The 25,457-nt window shown below is 35.1% G+C and overlaps 1 protein-coding gene across 5 annotated transcripts in view; it reads left to right on the forward strand.

Moving 5' to 3' along the window:
• LOC106475314 (zinc finger MIZ domain-containing protein 1-like) overlaps positions 1 to 25,457 on the forward strand; it is a 216,688-nt gene that overhangs the window by 157,653 nt on the left and 33,578 nt on the right. For 4 of the 5 annotated variants that reach the window (XM_022380546.1, XM_022380556.1, XM_022380552.1 and 1 more), the window contains one exon: positions 22,158 to 22,287. In XM_022380546.1, coding sequence (XP_022236254.1) covers positions 22,158 to 22,287 — 130 coding nt within the window. Of the gene's footprint in view, positions 1 to 9,267; positions 9,571 to 22,157; positions 22,288 to 25,457 lie in introns of those variants that run through there. The other variant, XM_022380558.1, reaches the window with a different exon arrangement.

A 25,457-nucleotide genomic window follows, 5' to 3' on the forward strand; every position in this document is an offset into this window, starting at 1 on the left:
TATATGTGTGTGTGTGTATATATGTGTGTGTGTGTGTGTGTGTGTGTGTGTATATATATATATGCAGTTTCGACAAATATACACGCGTGAGCAGGTATACCACTTATACGTGTAAAACACGTGACAATCTAAGACATTATTACATTGAACATTATTCACGTCTTGTCGAATGAGTAAATTGTTGTTTGTGTCATGTTCTGCCCTACAAAGCATTATTGCATCACTCCTTGTTTAGTGAAGCTTTGTTAGCTTCACGATTACTCGAAATATATTATTAACCTTACGACTTATCATTAAAGGACTCAATAAAAAACATGCTTCGCCATGGAAATCATTAATAACCTCATCGACTAAACAATAAAACATTTGTTTGTATCATGCTTGCCTCACCATGGAAATCATTAATAACCTCATCGACTAAATAATAAAACATTCGTTTGTATCATGCTTGCTTCGCCATAGAAATCATTAATAAACTCATCTATTGAACAATAAAACATTTATTTGTATCATACTTGCCTCGTCATGGAAATCATTGATAACCTCACTGATTTAACAATAAAACATTTGTTTGTATCATGCTTGCCTCACCATGGAAATCATTGATAACCTCACTGATTTAACAATAAAACATTTGTTTGTATCATGCTTGCCTCACCATGGAAATCATTGATAACCTCACTGATTTAACAATAAAACATTTGTTTGTATCATGCTTGGCTCACCATGGAAATCATTGATAACCTCACTGATTTAACAATAAAACGTTTGTATCATACATACTTGCCTCACCATGGAAATCATTAATAACCTCATCGACTAAACCATTTGTTTGTATCATGCTTACCTCACCATTGAAATAATTAATAACCTCACTGATTTAACAATAAAACATTTGTTTGTATCATGCTTGCCTCACCATGGAAATCATTGATAACCTCACTGATTTAACAATAAAACATTTGTTTGTATCATGCTTGCGTCACCATGGAGATCATTGATAACCTCATTGATTTAACAATAAAACGTTTGTATCATGCATACTTGCCTCGCCAAGGAAATCATTAATAACCTCATCGACTAAACCATTTGTTTGTATCATGCTTGCCTCACCATGGAAATCATTAGTAACCTCATCAACTAAACAGTAAAACATTTGTTTGTATCATGCTTGATCATATTATGCCTAGACATGTGAGATGTTTATTAACCGCTTACTTTACTATATTAACTCTCGCAGTGCCAGATTCATTTTTAGTACATCAGAAACAAGTGTGTATAATTACTTATACTTTACCGATTAACTGTCATATCAATATGTAATTTTTTTAGAGATAATTACATGAAATATTTCACAGCTGATGATGCTCTCGGATTGTAAGAAGTATTAAGCAAACTAATTATTCTTACATTTATTTCAAACTATGGAAATTAATATGCACTTATAATTTTTTTATTAATTGTTAAACTATTGCATATCCATTCCTCACAGCTCTTACTTCGTAACCAACTTTTCAAGACTAAAACAAAGTTTTTTTAAATTATAATAAATAATTAAAAACGACGTTTTGTATTTACACAATAAAAACTTTATTGAAGCCGTAAAACAAAGTTATTTTATCATGTGTCCCTTATGTGCTCATTGAAACAGTTAAACAGTTGTTTGATTCATGAAATTTTAAGTCTTTTTTTTTTTAGCTTCTCACCTTGTTCGTATTTACATTTCCTCACGTAAGTCACGTAAACTACTTCGTAAGGTTAAGCGCTTAGTAACACATTAAATTATTTCGGTTGTCACTTTTAAAACTAGCGTTTTGTCACTCTGTGCATTTCTTAACCAAATCACTTGTTATGATAGAGATTTGCCAACCACACTTACCGACTTCCAGTCCTATCACGTTATACACTTGCAGGACTCACGGTTTGTCACATCAGCACATGTCAAATTTGCGAACTGTCAATTCAACAACTTACTAAATGGATACTTTATCAAGTTAGTTATTCACTAAAGTGTTTTGCGACACTAAACTCATGTTAAGCACGTGATTTTTTGTGTTAAACACTTACTAAACTACAGTTTTATCACGTATACATGTACCTTAACTCAGTTTACTTGTTAACACCTGCCAAACTCCTCCTTTCTCACGAGAAATATCGATGTATTGTTTTGTTAGATATCTTAAATAGGTACAAAATTCACGTCAAACAGTGCAGTTCGTGGGGCCAATAAGATGGAACAGGAATGATATGTTCAACAGGGACTCGTAATAACTGTCGTGTAAATGTTTCGTTTGTGATTGCTTGTTGGTCACCATAAATTAATCAGAACGTCACGTGTACCAAGAAGAATGTGTAAGGATGTTTTGTTATACAGGGTTGTAACTCTGTGTATTTATTATAATAATAATAATAATAATTTTTTGTCTGTTCTGAAAATGCGCGCGCACTCAGGATATAAACGTAAGGCGAATATAAATATACTTTATTTTATTTTGTAAAAAAGTATATTAAAAGCTTATCAAAGATTTCAAAAAGGTCTAACGTTAGGTCGTAGAATAACATTATCAGTTTATTAAGTTTATTTATTAATAGTATCAAGTACGGTAAAGTTTAACCCTAATTAAAATATAGCAGAAACGTACACAAATTACAGAGTTAATCTAAGACAAGTTGGACTTATAGATTACGGGGTGTACGGTTAGAATTTTTTGTGTCATTATAGAAATCATTAAAGAAGTACTATTGCAATAAAGATACTAATTGGACCGCGAATGTTTTGCGGGTTTTTGGTAGTGTGGAATAAGTTGACATGTTCTACTGACATGATAACATTGCGGGTAGAACATCGTCATCATCATTGTCATAGTGGGGCGATTATTGAGGCAAGGCACACGCGCATACAAAACAACACGTTAGTAAAAAGGTAAATAACATGCTAACCAGTTTAAGGTACACGAAGGTCACAATAAATTCGTGTAGTTATGAGGACTATTAATTAAAAGATGAATTTTTTATTCATGTTTGACACATTTGTTTAACACTTAGCATCCTCCCCGTGAATCTGTCACCAAACCCAACGGAAATAACAACAACAAAAAATAACAGTTTTTAAACTAGTATACATTCTGTTTTTATTTGCTTATCGTGAAAAAGGAAATAAAAAAACGGTTAGCTATTGTAGCAAGGCCTATAACAACTTTTTTCTTTTTTTTACGGTAATGAAGATTTAACAGAAATATAATTAATTAGGAATTGAGATAAAGATATTAAGTTTTTATTAAATGGTTTTTTGTAAAACATCCAAGGGCGTCATCTAAGGATTTTTTTTTTTCGTTTTAAGGTGTTCCTAAATGCGATAATGAAAGTGTTGGCAGTGAGTGCTTTTATGAGTAAATTCGCATTAGACATTGGTATTAGCCTACCCTCTAGGCTTCTAAACTCTCTCCGTGAGAGACAAATAAAATTTTATTGAGTTGTAAACTTGAAATGATCTTATAAAAAAGAAAGTCTATACGTATTCTGTGAAAGAAAAACTAACACAATTACAGCGAGATGCCAATAGGGAGCACATTTAGAGAATCACTGAAATATAGTAATTCCGTAATAATATCTTAGTTGTGACACAACCTTGTTTTTAAATATGAAATGATCGAATGTTTTATGTATATATTTGTGAGGAAGGTGTGTTAATCGGTGAGTACAAATCTAAACTTTGTACGTGTTTGTATTGTTCAGTTAAGCTCTATTCTACACAATGAGCTATCTGTAATGTAATCCAACCCGGAATTTAAGCGTTATAAGCTCTCAAACGTACCGCAGAGCCATCGTGGAGCATGTCCATATTCTGTTGTTCTTACTATTATATATGTTGTGTTAAAATAACGCTAAAAGTCCAGTCTAGTGTTGATAATATTTTTTTTGCCATTTTGCCAAAGTTTGATTTATATTTTCTTGAGTTTGTGTATTTTGTAGATGAATATTGAATTTTATTCTGTTCACTTTAGTTTCGCTGTGAGTCATTTCTCTTGTTCTAGACATCTTGTAAAACCTCACTGATTAAACGCTTGTTATTGTGGGATTTACCTTGCATTTGTTAACTTGCTTCATCTATATGATGTATGAAAAAATGTGAAACATCTAAAATAAAGATGCACTTATTTTCATTGCCGTATCATGGCGCTAATCATTTTCCCGTGTTTAGTAGAATATTGTAGCCTATCTTATTGGGTCTTTAGGTTTATCAAAAATGGCAAGGTGGGTTATGCAAGATATCCATGGGCATTCAGTTACAGTACCTTTTTCATTCTTTACGTTAGATTTTTTAGCAATTAACAATCTATATAAATTTGGAGGTTGCTGTTTAACCCAAATTATTTTAGTTTTCGAAAACATTCTTTAACTTCTTATCTACAGCTTGATCAATTTGTTTTTGAATAGACTTAATATTAATGAATATCTCTCAATAAATAGTTGTGACTAGCAGTATAACATTACTCCTCATATTTAATCCTTTTTTCTCCTATTCACCAAATTAAAGATCTCTATCAATAATATCTAATTGAAATCCTTTAGTAAGCAGCATGTTCTACAGATAGGAGTCCAGAAATGTTTATTCGTATTTTAGATGTGCCTAAAGTATACTGTGGGTAACTCCAGAAAAACAAGGTTATTCAAGACAAAGTAAAACATTTTTTTAATAATATCTGTAGTCTGTGAAATTGATGTATTGCATTGCACCCAGTGACTCAGCGGTATATCTGTAGACTTACAACGCTAAAAACCGGGTTTCGATACCCCTAACGGGCACAGCACAAATACCCCATTGTATAGCTTTGCGCTTAGTTACAAACTGCATTATATTAATATTATCTTAACGTTACAAATATTTTAAAGTTAATTTAAAGAGTTTTTAATTAGATTTTGGTTTTTAACGTTAGAAATAAGATAATTCATTTCGTAGCCTGAGTTGTTTTTTTATAAATTAAAAAAATGTAAAATTAAATTGAAAAGAAAAACCAACAAAATTTGTATACTTTTGTAAATTTTAAACTGAAATTTACTACCTTTCAAAAAGTGCTTAGTTGTTTTTTGGTTTATATAGATCACATGTTGAAGAGTAGCCTGTGATGCTACGAAACCGGTTAAACAAAGAAGAGTTTGGTAAAAAAAAAAGGATTCGAGCTTTCTTATATATATATATTAAGCTTGCAGCAGTGGTGGGAAAAGTTTTTAAAAGTTGATAAAAGATGCTTTCGAAAGTCATTTAACAAAGCTTAAAAAATTTTGTTGGATAGTCGGCGTAGTTTCACTAAGGGAAACTTTTGGCTTACTAATCTTTTGCTATTCTTTGTAGAAGTAGTTGCTTACATAGATGAGGGTACGAGGATGAATTTTGAGTATCTGGATTTTCAGAAAGCACTTGACAAGGTGCCACGTAAAATGCTTCTCAAAAGCGTTATCTCTGTAGATGTGGGGGATAGGTTGGCCCATTAGATAAAAAACTGGCTGAATGGGAGAAAGTAGAGGTTTGTTATAAGTGGAGTTTAGTCAAGCTGGATTCATGTCACAATTGGGGTATCTCATAGCTCAGTATTAGGAGCTTTGCTCTTTTTTTTTATTTACATCAATGGCATAGATGGAAGAATGGTTAAAAAATTATTCAAATTTGCTGATGATGTTAAAGTTTTGGGTGTTGCTGGCTGGGAGAAGAATGCTGCTGCTTTACAAAAGGATTTGGATTATTCGGTGAGTTGGGCGAATAAAGGACAGGTGGCTTTTAATTACAATAAATGTCAAAAAATGCATGTGAGATATTATAATTATAAGTATACTTTTGATGGGAGTAAACTTAATAGTGTTATAGAAAAAAGATCTTGATGTTTTGGTTGATCAATTTCTTAAATCATTCAAGCAATGTACTGTTGCTAGTGTAGGGCAAATAGGGTCTTAGTTTATATCTACAGAAATACTAAATACAAGACTAAAGTGGTGATAATGTCATTATATAGATCATTGGTTAGACCACATTTGGAGTACTGTACCCAGTATTGGGAGCCTTACCTCAAAAAGGACATTGAATTGTGTAAAAGGGTTCAGAAGAGGGCTACTAGCATGATATCTGGGACTAAAAGGTTGCTATACGAGGATAGGTTAAGATCTCTGAAATTGTTTCCTCTTGAAAAAGCCCCCCCCCCCCACAGTGGCACAACCACAACGGTACGTCTGCAACTTGTATTGCTAGAAACCGGGTTTCTATACCCGTGGTCGGCAGAGCATAGATGGCCCTTTGTTTAACTTTGTGCTTAATAACAAACAACAACAACTCTTGAAGAAAAAAAACGAGTTAGAGAGGATTTGGTTGAGGTGTTTAAGATTGTAAAGGGAATTGATAGTATTATTGCATCATTTTTTATTTTATTTTTTGTATTTCATCTCAAGAATGGTAAGACTAGGGGACACCAATATAAATTATGCAGGGTAGGAGTGATCTTCAGCTAAGACAGTTTTATTTTTCTAAAAGGGTGGTTGGCCTTTGGATTGGATTGCCTTCAGATGTCGTAGAGGCAGTTAATTTAAAGGAATTTTAAGAGAATGTTTGATAAATATTTGAATTATAAGGATTGGCTTTGAGTTTTTTACTTATATTTTAGAGTTTAGTATAGTGGATAGAGACCTAGATGGACTAACAAGTCCCTTGGTGACCTTACGTTATATGTATGTATGTATATATATATATATATATATATATATATACGTGTGTGTTAAGTATATTGTATCGCAAAAGTATCAATAAAAAATATGAGATAATTTTCTCAAAGTCCATGAAATGGGCGTTTCGCAGGAGTGGAACTTCTCGCTATTTTATACCGTTTCACTTACCTGTCCAGTTATGCAAGAGAACTCTTTTGTCTAAGACAAAAATAATAAAAAAAAACACGAAACAAATGCATTCGCGTTAAGTACTCATCAAAAACGTTTAAAGTACTATGCATATATCATCTTTAGCGATTTAGTGTTTTGACTGTTTGCAATAAGTAAAATGGTAAAGCTTGATTGTGGAAAGTGAATTATGCATTGCACCGTCCATATGTTTTCTACACACTCCTTCAGGTTCCAATTTTGCTTTTCTGGTGACGGTGACGTTTCGAGTTACATAAATTGTTCTTCTTTGCTAGAACCCCCTAACGGCACAACGGTATGTCTGCGGACTTACAATGCTAGAAAACGGGTTTCGATACCCGTGGTGGGCAGAGCACCATTGTGTAGCTTTGTGCTTAATTACAAACAAACAAATAAAATCTTTGCTAGAAATTTATCAAAGTCATTGAGTGTAATATACAAAGTTTCAACCACTCCCTTATTTATTTTATTTTTTGTTGTACAATATAATTTTAGTTAGGGTATATTCCAATGAAGATCGATCGTCTGAGTATTTGACTACATATTTCTCTTTCCATTACGGTCAGTGGTTAGTGGGCGCTGGTTTGTTTGTTTGTAATTAAGCACAAAGCTACACAATGAGCTATCTGTGCTCTACCCACCACGGGTATCGAAGTCCGGATTCTAGCGTCCGCAGATATACCGCTGCGCCACTGGGGAGCAATGGGTGATGTAAAACAGAAGATACAAAAAAAGAAGATATTTGCGTCACGAGGCATTATGGGTCATTCTGTGGTTAGTGGGTGCTGGGAAACAGAAGATCCAAAAAATATAGAAATTTGCGTCGAGAGGCTGTAGGGGGCATTCTGTGGTTAGTGGGTGCTGGGGAACAGAAGATAAAAAATGGAAATTTGCGTTGGGAAGCTATAGTGGCCATTCTGTGGTTAGTGTGAGCTGGGGAACAAAAGATACATTAGTAAGTTTACGGACTTACATTGCTAAATCCGGGGTTCGATTCCCCGCGGTGGACACAGCAGATAGCCCAGTGTGGCTTTGCTATGCCATAGATAGGGGTATTCTAGAAACTTGAGCCTTTTTGGCATATTGGCCGCTTGGCTAGTAAGAGTAATGGACAAATCCCACTATTCAGTCGTAGGAGATCAGTTCAAGAGTTGGTGGTGGATGCTGTTGATTAGCTGCCTTCCACATAGGATAACTTTGTGCAGATAGCCCTTTTGTATAGTTTTTCTAAAAATCTGAAGCATACTTTCATATTTCTATCCTTAAATCCATTTCTTTTTGTTGTTGTTGTAGTTGTTAAACGTTATGTAGCCGCACCTGCTTGTTATAGATATCTTCGCCAATACGCTGAAGATTATTTTGTTGTATACGGTAGAGTTAGAAATATGCCCGTTCTGTTAAGGTTGTTCACTAATTACACACACAACAGGTTAATTTTGTCGTTTTACCCATGTAACGATGTTTTTTTTTCCCGTGATTCTGATCTGAAGGTGCTATATTCCCAAAATAATTATTATAATTTAGTAACTATGCAGTCCTATGCATAAGCAACTTAAGGAACATTTGTAAGTGAATACACATACCATATTTCAAGTGGTTTTCTTATCTAATTAATGAACTGTTATCTGTTCGTTATTATACATCGGTGTATTTCTTTTCGAACAAAAAACGAAGGCGCCATCTATTGGATATCATATTTATGAGGTCACGATTGTGAAATAACGCTATTGCATTTTTTTTTTTCTTCCACAGGAATATTAAATAGCATTGTTCTGAATAATATTTTAATGATGTTGATATGGTCTACATTTCAGTTTTCTTTTCTATTTCAATCCTCTGGAAGCTTTCTGATTCTGTAAAATAACTAGTCAACCCTATGTTTATTGAACCGCCATAGATATCTTGATTATTGTGTTTCACAAAATTAAAAGCACTTACACCGGTAGTTTTTGCCTACGTGTCTGTGACTCAGTGTTAATACAGGAGAGGTTGTTTGTTTTTAGTCTAAATTGTCAGTTCGTTATTATAGACATTGGTCTGGAAAAGCAAGTTATGCTATAATTTCGCGCTGAGAGTGTCTCTCTATTGTATTTGCTGTGATGTGATTTCCCCGAAAACTACTGCACTTTCTCGAAAGACTCGCGATCGATTCTCAGCAATGCTGGAGTAAATGAGAAAGTAAGCGGAGATATTAGACAGGTAAAATTGATGGCAAAGACTGACAGGAGTCGACAGTTGCGCACAGTCCACACTACCATTGACAGGCGGAGCTTTCTCTCGAACTATATAACATCTCAGGATGCATGCTAGTTACCACCGAAGGAGGGAGTAGAGCTACTAGAACAGCCACAGACTCAACAAGGCAGGACCAACTAACAACTCGGGCAAGGCAATGAGGCACACGCATGTCTACCGCGCGTGGAGTGAAGCATGTCCACGCGGCAGCTCATTGGCTTCACGAGTGTGTGCTACTGGTTGTGCTAGCGACAGGCCAGCTGGCGACTGAGAACTGTCAGTCGCCGCGTGCTCGAGGCTCCCGAAGTGTCCGAAGGACGACTGTTCTAGCTATTGTGTCTTCTGGCAGCTCTTAATCAGCTTGAAACGTTAGCTTGGATGACAGATAAAATCATCTAATTAATATAATCGAGGATGTGCATCTTGTAGCCAGAGGTAGGTGGCTTTACTTACTTTTGTGTCACGTCTTACACCATAAATTATTTATATAAAAAAACTGTCCTATCGTGAAAGGATGACAACTTGCTCAGGGTACTAGTACGTTTTATCGTTGATGGTAATCAGACACACAAAATCAACTAGTGCTCGTGGTTATGTATCAAGATAAGTTCGTGTAAGTGAAACGCATTATTTGTATCTTGGACAAACAAAGGTTTATGAGAAAAGTGTCAGAAAGAAGACAGACTTCGGTGTAATTAGAAAAACATAAGACAAACAATAGAACGTGATTTACTGTTGAAAAACAAATGACTAACGTTGCTCACATGTTGCAGTTTTGAAAAAAAAAAAGGGTTCTTTTTCGTTTCCTTAGAAAACACATTTTAAACAAGTAAAAGAAAACGAATTAAATTTTATATTTCAAATTACAAAAACAAAAAAAAATTCCTTACAATTAGTTGTTGTTGTTTTTTTTTTACTTCAGGGAACTTAGATGATCCCACATTTTTTAGTAATTTATTCGCTGCCTTTGTGACCAAAAGAATATAAAGATTCGTAATTCGTCCCGTTACTACAGCACCAATTCGTCTCCATTCAACAGCCGCGGTCTGGATGATTTGTATTTGTGCATGAGACATAAGGAGGATTCCTACCCTAGGGGGATGGCTGCCTTTGATTTACAAGTTAGCTATATTTTACTAACCAGGGGACTGCCCGCGGTTGATCTTTGGTTGTTTTTGGCTAATGTGTTTGAAGAGGCGTTGCACTCTAGCGCACTTGTGGAATGTCCAGTTGTGACCTTGACTTTCTACCTGGCGTAACCTTATGCTCTCTTTAGCCATCAAGGCAAACTGGTAAGTGGGTGCGCAGACGTAATAATATAATGGCCCCTTAAAGGACACGTGGGTTCACTCAACTGCTTTTCATTCACATCTAGGAACAAGAAATACGCCACCCTGGCTGGTTTTCGTAACCATGGAGACGTGATTGACGCCGTGGCAGGTTGTACATCAGGCTAGCAAGAAACGTGTTCACTTAGTTTTCTAAATACATGACAAAGAACATTGTATTCAGGATTGGACTCCTACAGAAAATAGTGAGTGGACTGTATATGGTTACCCAGTACGGATATAAAATATTAAAATTCATATCTTCCAAAAGTTACTATTCAACACAAGTATTAGTGCAGATGGGAGTATGGAAAATCAAAATGACATATCCCCAAACATAGTAGGCGGAGGTGTTTACCCTAGAGTCTAGAGTGATTGTATTACATATCGATAAATGCTTTTCTTCATATTCTCATTGTCATATTATCGCACAAGATCCTACACATACAGATCTCGACTCTTTTACCTCTTTGGCACGTCAATTGAGTTATTCAAATATATACGACAATGTAGAATATTGTAAATTACACCCACCAACCACTCTGCACTATTAGTAAGGTCCCGAAAATAGTTTTAACATCTAACTACCGAAACAAATCCAGAAAAATCATGGCAAAAAATAAAAACGACTCAATTCAATTATGACTCAGTAAGTTAGGTGACGTAAACGTTAAATGAACATTTTGGAATGTTAAAGAGAGACCGTTTCTGTTTATTTGTCCAAGTAAAAAAATTTAGCACCTAATGAAAATCAAATTTGAATCCAAAGATATTCCTGCAGTAATTTGTATTGGCAAAGGTAATGATATCGTTTAGCATTCAGGGGTTAGAAATATTCCCAGCTCGATAATATGATGCAAATCCACTGTGGTGTATCAGACACTATGATTAATAGTATGCAAGTGTTTTTGATCATCAAAAATTATTTGTTATTTAACTGTTTAATTAAGTTTCTATGGATATTCCTTTTGGGCGGGTGAAATGTTTCTCGATTAGCATGGAAAATGCATTAAAGACCAACCAGTTAAAGAAATGGTGAAACATTATAAAAGCGTATTTTTTCATAATCACTTTTCTTTCTTATACACTTAAACAGTTTTGATGAAAAGTATTAGTGAAGCATTTCGCATTTCCAGCTAATAGAATATGACCTAAAAAAATAACATAAAATAGCATCTGTCAACACGATTTACTTGTTAAGAATTATCAACCAACCTTTACTCAACCCACACATCCTTCATCTGGCTAGTTTGATAAGTTCGATCTTTTATTTTAACCAACAGAATACGAACGTCTCCTTCACCGAGACTGTGGAGACACCTTCGTATTGATCTAATCTGGTCGTTCTAGTGTAAAATAATGTTTGATTTCAGCCATGCTTGGGAAACACAGTGAAAAGAAAAGGACGTTGCGTCATCTAGTGGTGATGTTAGTAAATAATGAATGATTTTAGCGAGCAAATACAAAACTCAAGAAGCTTGTGTTATTCCTATAGGTATTCAATATGTATGTCGATAGCCGGATAAAGACTGGGATTAACATTTTTCTCACTTTTTGCAGTGTTGAAAATAGTAGTTTATTATAATTTATTTATATAAAATTGTTTCTCACTCCGCCCTTTGTGAGACAACAGAACAGGTTTGTGCTATGGTGGCATATCGCAAACATATTTAAAATTCTTCATATTCTCTAAATATATTGGTCCTAACTTGTCAGTCATAAAACGGAAAATAAAAGAAAATAAACTATTAAATGTCTGTGGATTTACATCACCAGAAACCGGGTTTTGATACCCGTGATGGGAAGAGCACAGATAGCTCTTTGTGTAGCTTTGTGCTTAACTACAAAACAAACCAAAATAATTAAATTAATATCCTGTAAAATTATCATTATATATATTATTCTATAAGGTAGAAGATATAAAATATAATCTTGGCGCATCACAATATATATATATAGTGATATATGCATGCGTGCATATTTCTGGTTGGATATGTATACATATATAAGACGTATGTAATATTATTCATAAAATTAAAAGCTGCAAAAGCTTTATCTTGTGAAGTTGTGTGAGAGAACAGAAACTCAAGGCGTTGGTAACTTTATAATATTTAAAACCTATATTGTTTTTGTTTGTTTTTTTATCAACGCATATTTTCCACCGCTGTGTCAGGTAATATTTACTGATTCATACCGGCTTTCTGTATCTTATCATGCATGGGGTTTATTCACCCCCTCCCCTTTCCAGTGGCACAGCGGTATGTCCGCGGACTTACTTAGCTAGAAACCAGGTTTGGATACCCGTGGTGGGCAGAGCACAGATAGCCCATTGTGTAGCTTTGTGCTTAATTACAAACAAACAAAATTATTCAACCTGATGTAGTGTTACAATTTAACCCTATTTCATTGTTAATAGCGAGTTAGTTTAAGCACTCACAAGACAGAAGAACTTATATTCATATTTACTACTACAGAGAGGAATGAGGAATATCTATATGGACGTTTTAACGGCTCAGTTAAATTAGCACGTGTGCTAGGTGCGCACTTTAACGATTATGTTGTATAACACACTTCTTTTGTTCAACCCATACTAACGATGCAGGTTACGATAAATAAAATTAGCACATTTATATATATATATATATATATATATTACTTTATTTTCTTTGAACGCATTTTTTGTTAAATTGTTTCAGAATGTCATTGCTATAAATATGCCTGCTCATGTAACCTAATTAATAATTGAAGATATTTTTATATTTCGTCAAAGTAAAGATTGTGCTGTTAAAGAAAGAAAGGGAGGATATTAAGTTAATATTTGTGTAGGTTTTTAAAAGTCGCGCAGTCGTAATCTGATTTGCCTGCTTAAACCTGAAGATATGGGCATCGAAACATTGGGCGTGAAGTGTAACACGCGTGCAATAGCAACGTCATCTTGGCGAACGCCCCCCAGTGGCACGGCGGCATGTCTGCGGACTTACAACGCTAGAAACCGGGTTTCGATACCCGTGGAGGGCAGAACACAGATAGTCCATTGTGTAGCTTTGTGCATAACAACAACAACAACATCTTGGCGAACACAATATTACATGTCCACGTATTTATTGTGCAGTTGTGGATATATTAGGTTACCACATGTGCTTGTAAAACTGTAGATTATTTTCCAGGTTTCTATTAAAATGTCTAACGTGACAATAGAGAGCCCAAGTTTGCTTACATTCGCTGTTCATACCAGCTAACTTCAGTGTTAATTTAATACACTGAATAGAGAAGATACACGCTTTTTTTTTAAATGCTGTACACGATACTTCATATGAATTGTACAGGTGGAATGCTGTCGTAGAATAGCAGGGTGCAATACTAAATAATAATTACAGAGAAAAAAGAGAGCATATATATCTAGGTTTGTTCACGCATTTTTATGTTAAACGTTACAAACAAAATAGGTTAATGTTTTGAAAAATAACAACCTTGAGCTTTCCTGTACAGGCAGAATGCTGGGATTTACCAAGATGAGATATAGGACCGTGTTATATATTCTATACTATACGTCTCAACTTTACTTTCTAGTGTGTCAAAAAAAGTAACCAATTTTCAAATATATAAATGTGAATCTAAGATTGATCACTGGACACTTTGTTTTTTAATAAAATAACAAACAAACGTAACTGAACTTTGTATATAGTTTGCGGCTATATAACATGATATCGAAATGGCACATTAATTACATTAACCACCAGTTTGTAATCTAGTTTGTAATTTTCAGGGTAACATTCTGTCAATAGAAATTACATAATGCATAGCGTCAAAATTACCAAAGTTAAATTAATGAATTGAATTTCAAATTATTACTTTCCTATGCAAGAATGGAGGTTTCGAATACACCATAAACAAAGTAATGTGCATGTAAGGTAAGATATTATATGTGCACACTCATGACCATTTTTGTTCTTAAATGTTTTGATTTGAAGATGCTAAAGAGGAAGGCCAGGTGGTTAGGGCGCTCGAATCGAAATCTGAGGGTCGCGGATTCGAATCTCCTTCCCACCAAACATGTTCGCCCTTTTAGTCGTGGGGGCGTTATAATGTGACAGTCAATTCCACTATTCGTTGATAAAAGAGTAGCCCAAGACTTGACAGTGGGTGGTGATGACTAGCTAGCTACCTTCCATCTAGTCTTTCACTGTTAAATTAGGGACGGCTAGCGCAGATAGCCCCCATGTAGCTTTGCCTGCAGAACAATTCCAAAAGTTATTTGTTTGTTAACGAAGTTCTTTTTTTAGGGTGTAAGGGGTAACAAAAATTTTGCATTTTTAAATGTATTTGTGCTCACCTTTGTTTGTGGTTTTAGCGCAAAGCTATAAAATAAGTTATCTGCCCTCTGTCCACCGCGGGCAATGGAACTACGGATTTTGGCGTTGTAGGTCATTTGCGATTTATTGAATAATTTCAAAGATTTAAGCTGGGTGCTAAACATACACTACTCATCTGTGTAAATGTATATCGTCGTGCTTCTTCATTTTCTGATTGTTTTATTGAATTAATTCTAAACCAATTCGACATGTTTTTGTCAACTTTATTAAGAGACAGACATGTCCAAGTAGTTAACGTACCAGACTGTGGTGGATATATGGGACCATTGCTCATGTTCTGTTACCAAAATAAATAAATAAATCGCGCTCTGCACTTTGGAATCGTGGGTGCGTTATAAGAGTGACGGTCGAATCCAACTATTCGGTCTGTTGTTGACCAACTGCCTACCCCTTACTTTGTCATAGTAGCCTCTGAGTAGCTTTGCGCGAGTATCCTAAACTTACAAACAAACAAACAATCGTTATCAAAACATAGGGGTCTGCTGACTTACATTGCTAGAAACCGGGTTTCGATACCCGTGGTGGACAGAGCACAGATGACCTATTGTGTAGCTTTGTGCTTAACTACAAACAAACAAACAAAGACGTTTTTCGTTTTAGAATAGAATAAGTAGAAATCAATTTTTGTTTTTCAGCCAATTTTGTTTTATAAATATACATGTACATAGCAAATGGACTTAACACAAAACTTACAAATCAGTCGTTTTAACTTTCAAAACGGAAACCACAATAAAGCATCTGCCGTCTTAAGTTGTGGGTGATTTTTCCTTGATTTTTTATTTATCATTATTCCCCAAAACGGGTTTGTTTGCAGAGTACCCGGGAAAGTACAACCGCGACGGTACAGTTTATTTTTCCTCCACTTTCGCTCCCCATCTTTGCGAAATCGATTTAATGTGTACAAGTCTTCGATCCGACAAAAGTTTGAGAAATCTCACGAATCAACGCGGACCTTGGAGTGAGGTTGGGTACTTCTTACACAGCAAGGATGTTTAAAAAAAAATACTAATAAAAATGGCTCCACAACTAGAAACTGTACCAGGTAGTCCCAGAACACCGTTTGATAGTTACTGGGTATTTATTCTTATTCTGTGTCTGCTCTTGGGAAGGTATGTCAGACGAAAGGAAGTAAGGTTTATAGTGGACTGAATAACTTACCGCAGGGTCTCGGCCATCGATTGCTCGCTTGATAATGGTGCGGTAGCTTTCTATCGAGAGGATCTCTCATGAAAAATGTATACAACCAGTGTATGTGCAACATCTTGAGCTAGCAGCGAGACGTCAGAAAAAACAATATTTTTCATCACGACAGCGTTAAAGCGTTTGGTTGAGTTTATGGTATACGAAAAAAATATGCGTAATAAAATCTTCTTTTTTCTCATACATTTCTTCCAAGACCTTACACCAAAACTTGATATGGCCATATGTTATTGTGGACAAACACCGAGAGAAACCGCGAGAAGGTTGAACATTGTACATAAACTGGAAATGATTCCCTCGTATTTAGTTAATTTACAATATAACTAAGTACCTACTTATCAGCATTTAATACGTAGCGTCCACCTGTAATCATTATTACATATTGTAACATCTCAAGATAAATCGCCTAATCTTGTTCAAACGTACACCATTTTTATAGCCTTAAAAAATCGTCCTAAAGGTTGAATATATTGTGTCTTGATTCGTGAATGCTCTGCCATGTGTTATTAAAGGTATTCAAAGCATGACTGATCGAGTATACAGGTGAGAGGCAACATGTATTTCAAGATTTTATGCCCATAAATGAAAACATTACCATGAATTGAGCTTAAAATTATCGAATAGTTAGTAATTGATAAATGCTTTAGGGAATTTTATTATTTAGTGTAATGACAGCGACGTTGACAGAGACCCAATTTTTTCATTATGTGAATTAGGTAAATTATGATGGTCAGTAAACATTCTATGCTTTTGATCCATCATCGTTATCCTAAAAGGCCATGACCAGAGATGTAAAAGACTGAGACCATCACTCCTGCCACCTTACTTTTCTGTTAGGATCAGAAAGTTTATAATAAGTATTGAAAGACAAGGACTAGCATTCCGCTTTTCACACTGACCACTTCGATCATTCTAATGGCCAGTGAAACTTCTGAAAGAAGACTTGTCAATTCCCTCTATATTTGGATCAGAAACTTTATTTTGGCCAAAGAAATAACTTTAGAAAGCATGATACCTGTGGAGTAAAATTATATACAACATTAACACTTAAAAAGTTTCTGTATTGATCATTTTGTCAATAACCCTTCCCCTTATTGATCAAAAGTCACATAATTCCAAAACATGTAATAAAACGCAAAATATATTAATCATTACATGTTGACTCAAAATGTTAAGAAAAACGTTGATCTACTATTTTTATTATCTAAATGTCAAAGTGTCAGATTTACTGTAGTTTATATGGTATTCAAATACAGTTGCATATGTATATTTCTTTGTCTTGCAGGGTGCAGTTGAAGTTAGTTGATCTATTTGATAGTTTTATATCAGGAGATGTGTTGCCAGGCATCTTTATCAGATGAACATGTATATGAAGTTTTCGTTTTCTCTAGCCAAACATATTCTCCATAAATGTACGTATCTGCCCTCTACACATCAGTTGAAATAGCAACAGCAACAGCTGCAGCTAGCAATGGTGAATGTTGTGCGGGTGTTGAAATGGAGGGGGGAATTCGTGTAGAAGTGTGGCAAAGGATTCACATGCTTTGAATAGCCGGATCTGATAGTGACGTTGTTCATACCTCCCCCCCCCCCACGGTCTATAAGGGTCAGGTTGTTGAAACAGTGAAATTCCAGTACCATGAAAATGAACCTGTTGTTGTTGAGGCTGATGATGTATCGTGATCGACGTTGCCCACAACACCAGTAATGAAATCTCCGGTTCTTCAACTGTTTGGAACAACTATTTGGGTTTCATACACCATCATTCCAAATGTAAAGTGGGAGTCGTTGTCTCCTGAATTCGGTCACGGCATACTGGTAGGTGATGGTTTTCAGCGTTGGTGTTTGATGCTGCTTTGCCAAATGAGCTGTGGTGTGGTCAGAGCTTTAGATCACGCCAAAGTGGTAGTCTGTTATATTTGAACCTTCTAAGAACATGTGTACTAATGCCAAAATCATTGCCGGAACAGATGTTTCCTAGCAGCTTGTATGGATGAACCTCCAAATGTAAATAATTGTTTAAATACGTATCTACGTACTATTTTAGCTGCTTGTGCTAAACGCATAGAATAACTTTTATTACTCTTGTCAAAATCCTCTGGTAGAATTCTCTCTACATCTGCATCATGGATCACTAGAACATCTTTGGCTTTGTGTTAGGAGCTTCTCCTTCAGTCAAGTTCACTGAATTCTTTCTCCTTGGCGATTTCCGAGCTGTCCTGATCACAACTTATACGTTTTCATCAAATCACTTTAATAGTGGAGTACTCATTTTGTTAAGTTCTTCTTCAACGTACATTACAATTTCAGCAAATGCAATGCTGTTAAACATATCTTTCCTCTGATCTTCGGATGGATGGTGACTCTCCTTGAGTTTGGCACGGTTATTTAATTACACCAAGCACTTTAAATGATATTTCATTTCACTGGCAATCATATTGCCTATACTAAATTTAGCTAAAAGACTGGTATCACCAACTCGGTTGGCAGCTGATCTGACCTTACTGTCAAATTTAAGGGTACTTGTTTGATGTAGTTCTTCGAGTTTCCTCCTTCTGAGTTTAAATACTATGATACCTAATTAATTTGTTTTTTTTCCACGCTTTTAAATCATTTTAATTATAAGATTTTCACTTTTAAGGACGATTTAGTTTGTTGTTGTTGTTGTTGTAGTTATCTTGTGCCATTTTGGTTTTTGATTTGTCAGTGTTGTGACAAGTGATCAAATTTAAAGTTTGGTAACTCTTCGATCTTATGAAATTTGATCAACTCATCTAAAACAGTGTTGTAACGTGTCCCAAGATCTTTACGTTTTGATTCAGCTGGACATATTAGTTTTTCCATTTGTGGATCCCCGGCAGAAAATGCACATTGGCCTGTCTGTTATGTCAACCACATTTGAAGTGCTTCTGTATTTGTGCATATGAACATCATGCAAACATGTGGCTTCCATTGTAATGCCTGATATATATATATATATATATATATATATAAACTATCAAACGGACGTGCTAGCTTCAGCTGCACCCAGAAACATAGAATAAACATCTCTTTTGCTGTTTTGTCCCCCGGTGGAACAGTGGCTTTGCTCTAAAACAAACAAACAAAATTTGCTGTCTTTCTGTCTGAAGCTTACACATTATATTACTGTATTCGAATGTCATATAAACTAAAAGCAAATCTATCACTTTGACATTTAAATAATACAGATAATAGGTTCACATTTTTGTTAACATTTTGAACCCTAATGTGAACAGATTAGTAGATTTTTCTTGCACAGGTTATTACATTTTATGACAATTTGTAACTTTGATCAACAAAAAAAGTGGAAAAGGCAAGGTTAGTGGCAAAATGACCAATACAGAATTTTTTTTTAAGTGTTAATGTTGTACATCATATGACTCCACGGGTATCAATGCAGTTTTAATATTCTTTACAAGGATCTAGAACTGTAACCTAGAAAACTAGAGGCCAAAATGCACATGAAACTGATAATATTATGCAGTGATTTTTGTTCCTTTTTGTCACTCAATTGCTTGCCAATTTATGAAATCACTAGCTATTGCTTTACTGATTGCTGTATGATAATCCTCACATTCATGCAAATATTGTGAACTATCATGAGCCTTAATTGGCTAATTATAAATGAAACTATGATTGTAAACCCTTCAACTGGTAAATTACTTGCTCACACCGGCCACCAGGAGGCGGTACAAATCGCCAGGGAGTGCCGATGACTTAGCCACTATAACAGAAAACGTTCGTCACCTAAAGTTGTATAAGTATGCAAAGTTACACATTTGTATATAAAATTGCACAATCTTGCCAATTTGTTGTGCTTATCGGCTGGACTACATTGCTAACTTGTCTCTTTATCACGCCTAAGGCAGTCAGAAATGTAGCATGAATTTGTCGACCCTTGTTCTTCATTAGGTTACAGAGGGTTGAAAAACACGTGTGTGAAGGTCAGATCTGTTTAAGATTCACAGCACTTGTACTTTGGGTAGTGTTGCAGCGTGGCGTTGTCGGGATTAAATTGATCTACCGTGTTGTGATTGGCCAAGGTAACCGTGAAATCTTGCCAACTCTTTAAAGGTGAAAGTGAAACAAAAAAAAAGTTTTAACTCTCACTATGTAGACCAATTATGAATACCTGTGCTGTCTTAACGTCGTCACATTATTCTTCTATAATACAGGTGTTTTGCGCATGCCTCAATGTATAGATGAGATGGTTGTAGAGAATCCGGTTGCATGCATACATGAAAATGAAAATTCAACATAAAACTTGTGTTTTTATTGTCATAATATTCTCATGCTCATGTTTAATGATTAAAATTGGGTAGTTTTGTTATCTTTTAATTCACATATTTCGCTAATTTCGAGGATGAAAATTATATGAGTTACGTAATTCAAATCAATGAGTTCTATGTTTTTCATCCTTTTGTTTTCTAAGATGAAAGACAAACAAGCTGACGACGCTTAAATTCGTAGTCACACCACCTTTTAGTGACGTCATAGGTGAAGTTTTATCCATACCAGTCATAAATTAACGAGCAAAAATCATCCATTCTTGTTTGTTTGTTTTTGAATTTCGCGCAAAGCTACACGAGAGCTATCTGCGCTAGCCGTCCCTAAATTAGCAGTGTAAAACTAGAGGCAAGGCAGCTAGTCATCACCACCCACCGCCCACTCTTGGGCTACTCTTTTACCAACGAATAGTGGGATTAACCGTCACATTATAACGCCCCCGCGGCTGAAAGGGCGAGCATGTTTGATGTGACGGGGATTCGAACCCGCGACCCGCAGATTGCGAGTCGAGCGCCCTAACCACCTGGCCATGTCGGGCCACCATTCTTGTAAACATATGAATGTTTTTCACCAGAAGCTCATTTATTTAACTTTTGCATGAAACTGAAATTTATATACATGGTAGCCCAAAAGTAGGTATACAGTTGATAATAAATAATGTATTCAAAATAATTAAATTGAAATTAAAGTTTACAGTTGATAACTGATCATTTATTTAACGGCACTTAACACATGACATGGAATGATGGGAAAGTTAATCCCGCAGGTGTTCAAACTGAAACTCGTTGCTGTTCGCACAATCCTGGAGTCTGCCTGCCACACTTCTGCAAACTTTCTGACACGAGTCTGTCTGTCCATCAAGTTCTGTAAATGCGTCTGTGATGGACCCTTTCATTTCGTAAACATTCCGTGATTTCCTTCTTACACTTTGACCTTGAGTAATCTCCAGAAGAAAAAAGTACAACTGTATACCTCCTTTTGGGCCACTCTGCATATACTTAAACGAAATATGCGTCCATATACAACTGTGTACCTCCTTTTGGGCCACTCTGCATATACTTAAACGAAATATGCGTCCATATACAACTGTGTACCTCCTTTTGGGCCACCCTGCATATACTTAAACGAAATATACTTCTTTTCTTGATCCTAAAGTTGATCTAAGGAGGTTAAAAGTTGTTTTATTCTATAGAAATAAGAATGAAATAATTGTCATATTGTTTTATTTAAGCCTGATATAATTATAGGTGTACTTCCGAATAAAGGTTTAACATATGAGATACATTCTCTCGATATATTTTGAGTTGAGCAACTGGAGAAACCTAAAACTAGGACGAAATATTGTCAGCAAAGGCTAGACATCTTGAGATTAAGGTAATAAAAGTAGCACCAATGGCTAGACATCTTGAGATTAAGGTAATAAAAGTAGCACCAATGGCTAGACATCTTGAGATTAAGGTTATAAAAGTAGCACCAATGGCTAGACATCTTGAGATTAACGTAATAAAACTAACACTCCATATTAGGTACCTTAAATATATAAAATATCTATATGATGTTCTTTGATTATTGGAAACGTGTGGATATTTCATTTCTACCGTGGGCAGCCCATCTCGGTATTTTACACCTGAAACAGATAATAAACGAGATGTTGTTTATGGGGATCTATTTTGTTACATTCTGTATGTCATTTTGATGTAAAAAATATATATAGTTTCAATCAAGAGAGTAGTTTGTTAAGGTATCATTATTTACACACTGTACTGTTCAAAGGTGAAATTTCTAAATGTGGGTGGTTTCATCTTCTCTGCAGCTCTCCTGTCTGTATGGTGTGAAGACCTTGGTCGATTGTTGCTTGTGCGACATCAGAAGACAAGAGAAGTCGACGGTTTACCTGGCATGCATCAGCCCCTTCAAAAGACTCTTCCTCCTGGAGTTCAAAGGTAAAGTTGAAGTTTGTTTTCTTTTGTTTTTTACCATAAACCACCACTTTGTTGTTTCTATTTCAAGGTATAACAGACAGACGTGTAGTCGAAATATACACCTATCAAAATAATTTGTACCTCTTTTCTAGTAGTGGCATTAGGTACGCGGGTAAGATTTATAAATACCTCAGGGAAATGAACCCCCCTACCTTGCATAGTTCCAGGTCGCCCTTGGGAATAGTGTAGCACCTGTCATCCTCTCCCCTCCCCGTGCCAGGGCTACGTTAAAATGGTTGTAGAAGCAGGACAGTAGGTTATTTTGTTTGTCTGATGCCCAGTACAACTTGGACAATGGAAAAGGAAACCAGCTCTAGTTAGATGAGCATTGTAACACTGCATAAGGCAATGGCAAGCCACTGCAGTATCTTTGCCAAGAGTAATAATGGTCACTAGAGTACATACTGAAGGCGAAATGAGCAGAACGAGACAAAGGTTCAAATGCACGACTAACATCTATAGGCTACCAGAGATCGAAGTGGATAAAGGGGCATAATCGTCAACGTCTGTATCAGACAAGGCATATAGCTAGCAATCACAATGGTTAGGGGTCTGTTGATTTAGTTCATTCAAAATACTCATGTTTGAATATCCCATATGGAATGCAAACTGTATGCGTCGTGGGGAAAGATATCTTTAGGTAATAGACCTTGTAGATTAAGGAATTTTCCTCTTACGAACTCTTAAAAATTTACAAAGGTTGACAAATATATTTTCCTTTATACAAAGGCAAACATCATTATCTTATTTTGTAGATATTTATTTTTAAACTTAAAAATGTAATATTCTACTCACGTCTACATTAGGGAATTCTTCTTATCAAAATGTAATTTTTCATTTTATCGCGAAAATTTAAATTTTGGCGAGAAAAAGATAACTGAAATACCATACACTTAAATTCTAGTATGGTTTATGGTTAGCATGAAACCTGAAATAGAAAAAGAAATATTTGAATTTTTGTTTCATTGCGGATTAGCTTTAAAGTTATCATATATACTTACGTTTTTTAATACAGTTTTTGCAACAAAAAGCTTAATAGCAAAACCATTACCTTCACAGCACGTAGAACAGTATTATAAACGTTTTAGTGTTCATTTTCCTGCTTTAGCCAGTTCGCTGTTTACTGGCAAGCTCATCAAGGTCTTTTGCTAGAAATGTGAGAACGTAAAACGTGTGTTTGCATAGACATTACCTTAGCAAAAATCCATCGCTCAAGATTCTGTTTCCAAGAAAGAGGATGGATACAGCTAAAATATTGCTCATGTCAAAACTTTCAACACTCTCGTGAATAAAGAAAGTGATGGCACTGTTTGATTTGTCACGTGGGTTCTACAGAGCAAACAGGAAGAAACAAGTGCATGGGTTTTTTTACGGCTTTTTGACGTCTACAGTAATTCCATAAGCATACGCCATTTTAAACACCGGTAAAGATGCATTATCATTCACATTTTTTAAGAGCATAGTTATCGTGCCAACTCGAAAAAAAATATTGAAAAGCAGTTCAGAGCAACGTTAAAGATATTTTTATGTTACGTAAAAATCGGGATCTTCACAATTTATTGTCACAGAAAGATATGTGTTTATGGATTTGTTAAAGGTTATTAACTAACTAGAATAATTATTGTACTAACTAAAGCAGTTTTTCTTCTTGGTGAATTTGGCACTTTATAAGTAAAAAAAAAAAAAGTGCACGTGATTTGCGAGATGTTTTTTTTTTTGAAATTCCCAGAATATTGCTGTAACTTTACGGAGATATCTAATATAGAATTGTATATTACAATTTGTTTCTTTTTAGAAACCGCCCAAACATTTCAACACTGATATAGCATGGCGTAGAGTAAAAACAGAAATGCAAATCGTATGAAACTTTTCAAACTTATTAGTGGACAGAGAATTAAATGCTTGCATGTATGTCGTTAAATACGTAACAGAACCGTTGTGCAGTATTTATTTCGTTCCCAGTAACTCGGCGATAAGTCTACGGACTTTTAACGCTTATTTAATATAATTCCACAGTTGTGGTTTGTGCAGGTAAGTGAAACCCAGAATAATCAAAATGGGATAAAATTTTCGGGTTGTGATTACCTAACCAGTGATACAATAATCCAACTCTAATACTTGTATATACTTTCGTGGTAGGTTGTTTTGACTCTTCCTAGATATATATCTATTTTGTCTAGTTAAAAAGTTTAGAATGTGTGTAGTTATTTATGTTACTCTTTGATGCTGTCATCTAGTGTCCAAAATGGTAACTATACTGACTAGTGTTGTTGTTTTTTGCCATTTTTGTTAAAAAGAACAACAAACAAACTTACAAACGAATTGTTATTCTTACATATACACACACATATATAACATCCTTAAAATGGTTTGTTTAACGTTTTGAGAGCGCACCTATTGTTTAAAAGTACCAAACCGTGAATACACACACAAAGCCTCAGTATTTCTGCCGACAAAATAATAATAAAGGTGGGTGGTAATTAGGTAATGGGGACAGTGTGCCACGAGACAAACGTGCCAGCCTAAGTTAGCATCTTTTTGAAAAGTAAAGTTATGTATTTCCAGATTACTCTCTTTCAAGTAGGGTTTATGGTGAAAAAGTAAAATGATATATGTTGTATCAAGGTAGTAACTTCCATTTTTCTGTTGTCAAAATTTTATTAATTAAAATGTAAAGCTCTGCGAAGACAGTAAGTTACTAAGGAGCCATATATTTATTACAAACTTGCTTTTGTATACTATTAAGTCTATCAACAAAATGTAACGATGAGTTACAAATGAGTTATTTTAGGTTCATTAAAATATTTCACGAAACTTCTAAGTATATTATATGTGTGTACACGTGTATTTCAAAGCCGTGGTTTTTAATTTTCAAATGGAAAAAAAAAGAAACTTCTAAGCATATTATATGTGTGTACACGTGTATTTCAAAGCCGTGGTTTTTAATTTTCAAATGGAAAAAAAAGAAACTTCTAAGCATATTATATGTGTGTACACGTGTATTTCAAAGCCGTGGTTTTTAATTTTCAAATGAAAAAAAGAAATTTCTAAGTATAGTATATGTGTGTACATGTGTATTTCAAAGCCGTGGTTTTTAATTTTCAAATGAAAAACAAATGCGAACTCTTCAG

This window comes from Limulus polyphemus, unplaced genomic scaffold (genome assembly GCF_000517525.1).
Source record: "Limulus polyphemus unplaced genomic scaffold, Limulus_polyphemus-2.1.2 Scaffold146, whole genome shotgun sequence".
Lineage (NCBI taxonomy): Eukaryota > Metazoa > Arthropoda > Merostomata > Xiphosura > Limulidae > Limulus > Limulus polyphemus.